Source organism: Haliotis cracherodii, unplaced genomic scaffold (genome assembly GCF_022045235.1).
Source record: "Haliotis cracherodii isolate W230 unplaced genomic scaffold, xgHalCrac1.p SCAF_17, whole genome shotgun sequence".
In the NCBI taxonomy this organism is placed as follows: domain Eukaryota; kingdom Metazoa; phylum Mollusca; class Gastropoda; order Lepetellida; family Haliotidae; genus Haliotis; species Haliotis cracherodii.
Window position 1 is genome coordinate 2,377,843 of NW_027266272.1, and position 12,051 is coordinate 2,389,893.

The window sequence follows — 12,051 nt, forward strand, 5'->3', positions numbered from 1 at the left end:
CGCACTCAGCAATATTACAGCTATATAATGCCGGTCAGTAAATAATCGAGTCTGGACCAGACAATCCAGTGATTAATATCATGAGCATCAATCCACGCAATTGGGATCAATGACATGCATCAACCAAGTCAGCGAGTCTGACCACCCGATCCTGTTAGTCGCCTTTTACGACAAGCATAGTCACCTTTTACGGCAAGCATGGGTTGCTGAAGACCTATTCTACCCCGAAATCTTCATGGGTCCTGTAAAGCACGAGGAGTCAGAAGATGACAAATCCCATTGGCCCCCACAAATCGAAAGAACAAATCATCTACTGGTATTTAAAGTCCAACTTGATCATTGATGAGAGAATTTCTATCTAATCTGTCTGTCCATATACAAGAGTAGTTATTGAGCTATCAAAAAATACCATGGAATTGGGATTTGAAACTTTGTATTTCTATGTCCGGTACACACCACAATGAACATTGTCCAAATCAAACTTTTTGCTATTGAAACAAAAACAAAAAAAAACTACAAATAACTATATCATGTAAATAGCAAAAGGCACCAGCTGACAGCCTGGTCTATGTGCATGCACAGTTTCAAGCAAGAGCACCTATTAGTGTGATTAGGTTAAGGATCTATTTGATATATCTGGAAATTATTGTTGAAAAATATTGAACGGTTTTCGAGTAACGCTACAAAAATGAAAAGATTACAGACGTACAGACAGATGAGGAGGGGGGAGAAACAGATAAAAAAAAATTACAGGACCAATTTTCGAAGACAATCTTGATCAGTATCTTTTAGATGAGCATGCAAACTTCATTCAAGTAACTTCAGTTGTTTCTGAGAAAGTTATTCCCCCTTTGTGTTTTTGGTTTGTTGTTTAATGCCGCACACAGCAATATTCCAGCTATATGACAGCAGTCTGTAAATAATCGGGTCTGGACCAAACAATCCAGTGATTGACATATGCATCGATCCACGCAATTGGAATACGATGACATGCATCAACCAAGTCAGTGAGTCGGACCGACCGATCCTGTTAGTCGCCTCTTACGACAAGCACAGTCGCCTTTTATGGCAAGCATGGGTTGCTGTAGACCTATTCTAACTCGGATCTTCATGGGACTTGTCCCCTTTAAGAGACGGACGGACGGACGGACAGACGAACTCCATTTCTAGGTCTCCCATCCCACGTCATGGCGGGAATAACAAATTAGAAAACATTATTACCCAAAAGACAAGCTGGCCAATGCTTATTTCTATGCAGGAGGGAGTTACTTGGTTTTACACTTACTCCTGTGCTTGTTCTGGGGAGTCAAATGTAACATACATAGCACCCTCAGCACCCACTGAAAAATACCAATGAAAGAATATTAAAAAGTCACGAGGGCACAATGACAGTATTTAATTATTATTTGATACAGGTCATATATAAGAAAAAAATCAGCTGAATGAATGATGACGTCTTGTATGATCATAACTGATGCTAAAATAGAAACCCAATGCAACAGTGTATCACCATGACAATTGATTGTGGAGAAAATAATCCTTTGAAAGTAAAATACCTTAAATGTTGAAACATTTATTAAATCTTTACAGAAAAAATGGGCAAGATCTGAACTCTAAACTGACCATGCAGAATGATTTTGAAAATTTCAAATCATCAAGATGTACTTTGGCATGCGCTATTTAGCATAATATACAGAACATATTACTTGATACTAACTGATCATAATGATTGCATCACTCATAACCACAGCTCAATGCTTTTTAACGTTGAACTCCAATATTCATGTTATATGACAGTGACATGGAGATAATTGAGTCTGGACCAGTCAATCCAGTGATTGATATCATAAGCAACGATCGTCAGGGTATGACGCCAAGCAATCAACCATTTCACTGAACCTGACCAAGTCATTAATTCGCCTCTTAGTCTCAGACAAGCATAGAGAACAATTCTATCCAGGGTTCCTGGATTGATAAGGAAAACTAGAGCTGGCTACAAAGATCGATAATCGGAATTGTCGTTCATGGGAAGAAATATAAATGAATATCGATGTGAAACTGTTGTCATCGATAATAAGTCGCATAAACTAATGTGATTAAATAAAGTTTAGATTAACCGAAACAGACTTGTCATTGTCAATAATGTCAAGTGTGGATGTCGAAGGCAACTGTTTTTGTTACATCTCAAATATCAACCAAGTAATCCATGCCTAAATGTGTCACTGCTCACCAGTGGCGTGAAACATGTTGATTTCTTTCGGGACATTCTTACATATTTGCTTAAGATCCTTCTCAGATATTAATAAAAAATTGATTGATATTTAGTTAGCGATTATCGATCTCAACATGATCAATAGCCAGCCCTAATGGAAACCCAAACCAATTCCCAAATCTGTGTCCTACCTTGTTCTACTTTCTGGGGATTCCCCACTATCTGGCTGACTAGGAGGCCGATGTCGTCAACTGTGACATGATCTGGAGCATTTTTTATTTGGATTTTATTTGTCTTCCGGCTGAAACAAACAGGCGAACTACTGAAATCAAGCAGATCAGTATGTCAGTGTTAGAAACTGGCACTAGTCCTGTAGTCCTTGCCTAACTGCCTGATAGTTAAGGGATCATAACGACTAGTAGATATTTGCTATACTGTCAAAAATCACTGAACATGTTCAATTAAAAATTAGAAGTACATATCAAGTTTGAAACATGCTATTAATGACATGGTAGGACCACGTTTTCGTATCTTGTCAGATTTGTGTGGGCCAATTTCTGTCAGCAATAATCAAACCCTACGGGGTCACATATGCCGGGGTCAGGCGAGCTAGTAGTTCATAACTTGAGTAACAACCCATGTCATCGGAGTATGCTGATGATACCCAATCAGTGACATCGTGGGCTCATACAACCATAGGGATCTGATGACAACTACCAAGGTATAACAGATCGTAACCATCATAATCCCAGGTCATTATCTTCTTTTAGAGTGGATCTGGTATATGTCATACACACAACTTCAGACAACATTGTGCAGGCATACAAGTGCATGTAATAACCATGCTCCTACCATCTTCCCGAGCGTCCACTAGCCTTTTTATCAAAGTCTTATTTCCCACTTTTGCCACATCAAGCTGACTTTCCTGTGCTAAATGATTGGACTATCGCACATATCAATAGTCCAATCAGAGAACGTTTCACAAAATCAACATACACGACTGGTATATTTTCGTATGACACTGACTTACAGCTGGAATATGTCTTTTTCATCTTTTAACACCACCCCCCACCCCACCCAACAATGTTTTTGTGTCAGGGATAAAATCGTGAATGTTTTCGTTGTCTGATGGACTTAGTCCTCGCCTATGGTAGTCATCTTTGTGAAGCTATACGAGACACGAACAGCGATCTGATTGGATTCATTACAAGGTGCTCAACTTGTGAGGTGGCACCAGGGACGAGCCAAGAAAAGTGGCCTTGGTGTGGCAAGGGTAGAAACTAGGCTTTGATATAGGCTAGTGGACATGCTTGCCTCGGGAAGATGTGCTCCTACAAACAGCAACAGTTCCATCAAGAATACAATAAACCACTGAAAACTAACAATTTACATTACAATCACAGAGCAATTAGAAACATAACTATTGCACAGCAAGAGTTGTGTCTGGTCTACAGACACTTATTTGCAACCAGGTAACAATAATTAAGTGCTTAAAAACCATTCTTGTAGTCTGTGTCTGACATTCTTGTGTATATTACTATTTTGTATTAAATGTTTATCGGCTATTATTACTTGCCCGTGAAGAGATCACCCGTTTAATAAACATACAGCTTTATTACACATTGTGTAATACCAAAACGCGTGCTTATGTACTCTCGGAACACGTTTCACGAACAAATATTGAAAGCTCTCAACATCCCCTGGCGTATTCAACGACATTGTATGTGGAGATGATAGATCACTGGGAGGAGCTTATGCACACTCGATGACCCCAGCAACCTTGTTGCTAGGCTGACGTCACATGGCATTGTTTCGCCGATGGATCGTGCAACAAAATTCCACAAATTACGTCATCGGGTATTGTGACGTCAATGTAAACTTTGAGGTGCAAGGCCCCGTTCCACAAGGCGATCGTGCTGTAGCGCAACGACAGTCGTTGGTCTAAGTTAAATTATGTGAGTTGTGATAGCCTTAGCGCTACGATACGTTTGTGGGACGAACGCCTGAATCCTAAAGGTGGACCATTGTATGATATTAAATTCATACGTTTCAACTTTTGACGTGTTTGAAGTATTATTCTGTTAAACTCAATTGGATTATGCCATTAGGATCGTGTAGGTGTCAGCCTATTTACACTCAACAGTATAATTCTAAAAACATTATAAATGACAAGTAATAAATAAAATACTAAACTCGCTCTCGTGTAAAACCAATTTTATGAAACTCGTGAATAGTTGTGGTATCTGACTCGCTTTCGCTCGTCAGATACCAGAACTATTCACTCGTTTCATAAAATTGGTATTACACGGGAGCTCGTTTAGTATTCTATATTTATGAGCTGAGCTTACATTTACTAAACAAGTAGGACATTTTACTAGACTCTAGATTATGACTCATGGCTAAAGTCTCAGATTCTTTAATGATTTATAATTTTAATTTAGTTGATTTATTTGTTGTTTTATGCCGCACTCAGCAGTATTCCAGCTATATGACGGCGATCTGTAAATAATCAAGTCTGGAGCAGACAATCCAGTGATTGACATCATGAGCATCGATCCACGCTTTGGGGATACGATGACATGTATCAACCAGTCAGCAAACCTGACCACCCGATCCCATCAGTCGCCTTTTAAGGCAAGCATGGGTTTGCTGAAGACCTATTCTTCCCCGGATCTTCACAGGCATTTAAATTTAGTTACCCTAGTCTAATAACTGTCTTTTCAACATGAAACCATGCAAACATTTTCTTAAACACACATTACTAATGTGAAGAATATCTACCTAGCATCCTGTCGAGTAAGCGGAACCCTGTCGGACGACTACACCATGTACTCTAGTGCTACTGACTTATACAGGCTGACTATCAACATGATCAAGCGAGGGGTCTGTTTGAGTTACATACCTGCGCCGGGAAACAGACGGCTCTACCTGCATAACAAAGCCAAGAAGGTTGTAGCCTGGAAGAAATCAAGTCATTCCAAATTGTAGTCACTTTTCAAAGATTATGAAGATCAGAGTCTAAAACACCATTTGAAATTATACATAGAAAACTGTCCAACCACTTGATGTTGGCAAGAAAGTTTTATTACTCAAACTAGACCCACTCTTTGAAGAATCTGACAACTACAATGTGATGACTACGTGTCTATGTCCATGGCATATACTTACCAACACTGTAACAAATAACACATGTAATACAAAGCAGGAATTGATCAATGCCAGAAATAGACTTCCTCCATTAAATCACAGCATTAATCAGGTCAGCAGCCACATGATCAATTTGCAGGTGAAGCCCTCCATTAAATGTCAAGGTTGTACCAAGTTCCGAGACATTGTTTGAAACAAGCAGAATCTTCACTTGCCGATAATCATGAAGCAGATGTTTACCATGTTACCTTTCACATAAGATTTTAGAAGCAAGGACCATTGAGATACGCTTCTTAAGTTTTTGAATTACAACATGCATCAACCAAGTCAGTGAGCCTGACCACCCGACCCCGTTAGTTGCCTCTTATGACAGGCATAGTCGCCATTTACGGCAAACATGGGTTATTGAAGACGTATTTTACCCCTGATCTTCACGGGTCCACCATAAACAAAATCTAAGCACATGATACCAAGGCATTTGTTACCTGTTTTCAAATCAACCATACATCATGGACACGGATATAATGCCTAGAGCAAGCAAACAACACAAAGGTGATGACTGACAAGACACACAAAGTATTATCACTTCGGGCAAAAAAGAGGAGAGGGAATAAAAATGGAAAAAATAATTCTGTCAACATGGTCAATCAAGTCAATTGGTTCAATAAAGCCAGAGCACTTTTTTTTTAATGACAACAGCCTTAGTATCACATCAATCCTATAAGGCAAAGCTAACCAGGATTCTGATAAACAAATCTAGTACATGTGCTAGTACTGGGCAATCTGCGATAGGGCTTAACTACTTTTTCTGCCAATTAGTAAATGATATGTTAACAACAATGATTAAGATTCCTACTCTAACCATTGCTAACAAGTACCAGATAGGAAAGGGATATATATCAAGGTTTATTTGGGAGATTGCCATGGCAACTAAACAATGGTAAAGAGAAAGCAGAATGACAAGAATCACAAGAGGGAGAGGTAAAACAGGAAATTGTTGAAAGTCTAGAATATATAAAATTATATACCACTTTATACTGGGCCATTAACTTAGTAAATTAATCAACTTAATACAACATTTGTTAATATTTCAAGAAAAATCGATTCCAGTATTAAAAGTGTTCGAAATTAGCGCCTGCCCGAAGGCCTGTGGCAGGTAGGTATTGTCTCGTACGTGTAGTTTCAAATTTGTATGGGTCCTTATGGCCTGAAATACATTTACGTGCCGATTTATTTGTCACAATAAACTGAAGTTTAGTCAGGGCCTGCAGCTTCTAAAGTCAGTGGCTTCTGATGGCAACCTGACAATTTATTTTATTTCAAACACTGAGTATTAACATGCTTAATTTTACACACAGCTATGCCACAGCATGGAAATACCAGCCTTGTCTTAATTTTCAAGGACCCTTCTTAATTTCCATCTTGAAGTGAAATCTTAGCAAAATTACAGTTGTGAACTCTCCTGGCCATGTCCAAATGCACCACCTAGTCCACACATGCATTGTTACCTAACGCAGCTTGACGAAATGGCACATAATGCACCCTCTGGTGCATGTGCAGCATACTATCATGTTACAGATTGTCTCTGATAAAGAGCATTTCCATTGTGTTCCCTACATCCATTTGAGCCATACTATGGGTTGAGGAATGCTTCATATTTTTCTGCTTCCTGTAAAGACCGACTGTTCCTTTAGACTTGGCTTTCATCAAGATTTATGCTATTAGGATCATAATGATATAATGTTAGGTACAAATAACACATAGATTTGGTGAATTTCAAACCTGACTGGGTGGTTGGTTAGCAAGGGTTCGGGTAACTTCTGATACTGATAGTTACTTCCTCTAGTTTGAGTTGCAATAAGGACAAAAATGGCCGTCTTTGGGGTCGTCAGCAATACTTTATTTCCGTTACATTGATCAATATAATTACTACTATTCAGAATACTATTGCCAAAACTGTTCCAAACCTTTTTTGAAAGTTCACTGACCCTCACATAAATTTAAACCAGCAGGGATAATTCTAGGGATGGGCCTTGTGTTTTAAGCCCCTAAATTTGAAAAAAGGCCCACATTTTCAATTACAATGGGGCATTTAAACATTGTGTTATATGGGCAAATGTGGGTGTACCTCTGGAATGTTTGAAATTTTCACATAAAGGGCGCATGTCAGAAAATTCCAAGAGTGAACCCTGAAACAGTATGTAACATCTATCAGCAATGAGGGAATTAAACATTAAAGATTGAAATACGGAACTCCAATACACGTGGTACAGGAGACCCGCGAAAATCAGGGGTAGAATAGGTCTTCAGCAAACAATGCTTGCTGTAAAAGACGACTATGCTTGTCGTAAGAGGCGACTAACGGGATCGGGTGGTCATGCTCGCTGCATGTCATCGTATCACAATTGTCTGGATAGATGCTCATTATGTCATCACTGGATTGTGTGGTCAAGATTTGATTATTTACAGAGTGCCGTCATATAGCTAGAATATTGCTGAGTGCGGCGTTAAACAACAAACAAACAAAACATGGTACAGGAATTGCATATTTTGGTGTCTACTCAGCTTAAATTGTCATGGTCTCAGATCAAGTCCAGCACAAGGCAAGAGCAGACAACACATGGCATGGTTACAGAGTTTGAGTGAGTGAGTGAGTATGGTTTTACGCCGCTTTTAGCAATATTCCAGCAATATCATGGCAGGGGGACACCAGAAATGGGCTTTACACATTGTACTCATGTCAGGAATCGAACCCGGGTATTCAGCGTGACGAGCGAACGCTTTAACCACTAGGCTACCCGACAGCGCTCTGTAAATAATCAAGCCTGGACCAAATAATCCAGTGATTGATCATGAGCATCGATCCGCGCAATTGAGATACAATGACATGCATCAACAAAGAGGTACCTTCTGATTAAAAGTGCATCATCACAAATCACACTGACTTTTAACCTAAGAAACCATATCTTTCTTTTTTGCTCCCAACATTTTGCGAATTGATAGATTACAAAATATAGAACTATGATGAAAGCAGATGACACAAGATGCAGTCACGAGTGACATTCTGTTGTAAAGACTTAAGATAATGATCAATATTTTGTGTTCCTAGAAAGCAGACCACTGACTGCAATCATGAATAGCTGCAGAAAACTTACAACTGACCTGCAATGTATATCAGAAAGATGTAGGCACTGGGAAACTCCATTATTTCATTTCGGATTAACATGATTAATTTGATTTTAAATATAACTTTGTATTCATGACCCACTTATGTATATATCAACTTGTTCTTGTCCCTATATGACTGAAATAACGTCAATGTTAAATTTTAACTCACTCACATTCATTTTGGATTAGTTTATACTGCTGGTCACTGACCAGTTATCACACTTTTTTTCATGTTTTGGGGGACATATTCTGTGTACAAAGCTGACTGTACCAATAACTTCAATTTTTGTGAAACTATGAGCAAATGTGCATATTTCAATCCGTGGAATAAGATTCAGTTGATTTCTGTAATAGCGCTATGATAGGGAATCAAAACAGTGGAAATAGAATGTTACCGTCAACATACTGTACCAGTTATCGCAATCATCTTAACATGTGCCACATGATTACGTACACTGCTTCAGTTATACAAATTATTTTTTTAGTATCTCAGGTATCACACTAGATTTTGATTTTTTTAATCATCAAAATGATAAGAAATGCTTTATCAATATTCCCGAAATTCGATCTACACATTCTTTTTTAAACATAGCTCAAATAGGTTTCAGAATTGTATTTCGGAGAATAAATGTCAGACAGAAAGCAATGACAGAACTGAAAGTGCATCATCGTGTTGTTTTATTTATATTTTTGCTAGAATTAGTCACGTGAATCCACCCATATGTCTTTTCTAAAGTTGTTATCACAACAAGGAGATTATGGTGGGTTTTTAAAAATATTTCCTCACAAGAGTCTGTTTTGTTCATCTTTTTCGGATAAATATTTCTCTCTTCCAATGAAAATGAGCAAAGGTAAAATTAGATGTGATCTCGTGCACGCTATATTGGGGAGTTGGTGATAATTGGTCCTCAGCAATAACTGGTCGCTAGCCAGGAGGCCTAGGCTAATGTAATCTTGATAAGTATGATGCTTTCAGAGAAATAATACAATGTCTTACAAATGTGCGTATTGCTTGGACGTGTGGTGTCTAATCCTGTGATGATGCCAATTCTCACTCACCATTCATTCATTCTTTATTGACAGTTTTTCAACATAGACCAATAAGCTTCAGAAACTAAACAAGGCCAAATGTATAATCTACCAGATGCAATGAGCAAACGACACTGACACCGTTTTCATTCAGTGACATCTCACGGCAAGTTCAGAGATGTCCTAGGAAAATCACTCAGCTCACACAACAATGAAGGGTTTGCATATACACGATAACATAATGGGTGAGAATTGGAGCCCTAGTCGTGCAGCCATAATCACATGGGTTTGTGCGGGAGAAGAAGAACTTGAGTCGGTGGCACTGACGTTCCACGCACATGCTTGTTGAAAACACTTGAGAGCACCTCGCTCACGTGCCAGTTGTAAATGGAGCGTTGTCATGAGAATGACCACCACCATATGCATGTTTTGGATATGCATGCAGCTTGTAGTTAGCAACTAACTAGTCCTTATATCTAGTTTGATAGGCATATACTCCGGCCATTTTGAATCAATGTAGGCGTTCTTGGTACATTACTTCACATGAGTTGAGTTTGTCCCGTTCACATTTTATTAGAAACTGACTCATATTGCACGAGCAAGAGCGCATCTTACCGTTCAAGTTCTCTATTGCTTTGTCAACGTTTTCTTGATCTGGACAATCCACAAATGCAAAGCTTCTTTTCAACAATATGTTGTTGACCGCAACTCCTTGCTCCTCGAACAGGCCACGCAGCGTTCCCTCAGTCACATCTGTTGACAAGTTTCCAATGTAAAGCCTGAACATATCGGGCAACTCTAAAAGAGAAAAAAGTCACGTGGGCAAAGTGAACATGTTGTGATAGTCAAAGGAGGCAGTGAGAATTTACAAAGAAACTGAGTACTATATGACTTACATTTGGTCGTAAAGGGTTGCACTACGAGCGCCGGTCGGCGCAGTGATACTAAGAATAGTTCATTACTGATAAAATAGGGGCGTGCCGTACACGATAAGGATAGTTAGCGGCAATACCTATGAGGCAACTCACTACAATGTAAATTCAATAACTACCGTATGACTCCATGATGGTTCGTTCACGCGTCTCCAGGGGTATAATGTAATATGGCTTGGCCTTGACAATAAATGTGACGTTCCTGTCTAACCTATCTCCCCTCTTGTCACTATTAAACTAGTCCATCTAAAGTTCCATCAGTTCAGTCTCCCACGTGGTCAAACTTGATGCCGGCTTTTTAGGCGATATTTCGACAACTTTTACATGCACTTCTAGAATAGCAAATGATTTCGTTGGATATTTCCTCTGCTAACACACTAGGATATTATGACAATTTACGGCTTATGAAATACACGTTACAAGCCAACCACCCGATAATATATCACCGGCATCACGCATGCCGCTGACATGTGCTTGACGTCACGAGTTAGCTATCATTCATGAAATTTAACCGTACAAGAAACTTCGACTTGTTATAATGCTGTTTAGCTGAACGGAAGCATATTTCATCTACACTGGCCTTGTCAAAGGCCCCCGCAACTATGACAATGTGACCGGATCCATCTTACCTCGGTAGGTTGCCATGTTGTCACCGGATATAGCCCTCTACCCTCGTAGTTTGACACAAGAGGGAGGTCTGCCCGAGACTTTATGAAATATGTGGGTCAGTAGGACGGGTCGACTTGGATGTGGCTGCTCACAAGTTCATTGCCCTGAGAAAACGTCGCTTGGTCTTTCGGTTTGTCTTTTATGGAGCTGTTAGAATAAACACTTGTTGAAACACGTTTGTAAAGGTTGTTTCTGACTAAAAAATACATATTTGAATGAGCTAGAAATTTAAATATATTTTGTTTGTTATTAAAATCAGGAAATGTTATGAATGTCATCACATAAATTTATTTTTTTTATTTAAAAATTTGTAGAAATCTTGAAATACAATAGCATAATTTCTATCATTTCTTAACATATATTTACCTTTTATCTGTTTTCAATAATTAAGGTACATTCAATGCAAAGTAGTTTTTTACAATATATTTAGAAATACAAATGCGTTGCGAAGCTCTATTGCGGTATAATGCACAAATCTAGCTCGGTTTACAATTAAAGGGCGAATTATATTAAATTTGCATATAGCACAGAGCTTTGAAGCTAACATTCACGTTTTTCTTTTGATAAGTTACATGATGTTAAAATATATCTAAGATTATGCATTAGATAAATTAATTACTGTCACTGTTTATGATAATTATTTTTTATCTTTCTTGTCATAGGGATGTGGAATGACCGAAATGAATCCGTGGCTATACATGATGATACAGAAGTTATTATAACACAGCCAGGCATCCCTTGCTTAAACTGATTAAAGCGTTAGCTCGTTAGTAACTTAAATTAGGACGAGACCCAGATTCGAAATAGGTACATTGTAAAACACATTTCTGTTGACATGATCTAGCAGGAGAATTGCTTAAAGCTGCGTGTAGTTATCGCACTTATCACTCCAAA

At 38.6% G+C, this 12,051-nt stretch overlaps 1 protein-coding gene across 4 annotated transcripts in view; it reads right to left on the minus strand.

Annotated features, from left to right (window-relative positions):
• LOC139464825 (insulin-like growth factor 2 mRNA-binding protein 2) overlaps positions 1-12,051 on the minus strand; it is a 76,403-nt gene that overhangs the window by 28,965 nt on the left and 35,387 nt on the right. For 2 of the 4 annotated variants that reach the window (XM_071246347.1, XM_071246345.1), the window contains exons 2-6: positions 11,118-11,304; positions 10,172-10,354; positions 5,115-5,169; positions 2,404-2,531; positions 1,286-1,340 (exon numbers count right to left, since the gene is read on the minus strand). In XM_071246347.1, the coding sequence (XP_071102448.1) occupies positions 1,286-1,340; positions 2,404-2,531; positions 5,115-5,169; positions 10,172-10,354; positions 11,118-11,133 (437 nt within the window). In that variant the 5' untranslated portion in view covers positions 11,134-11,304. Of the gene's footprint in view, positions 1-1,285; positions 1,341-2,403; positions 2,532-5,114; positions 5,170-10,171; positions 10,355-10,452; positions 10,486-11,117; positions 11,305-12,051 lie in introns of those variants that run through there. The other 2 variants (XM_071246346.1, XM_071246348.1) reach the window with 2 other exon arrangements.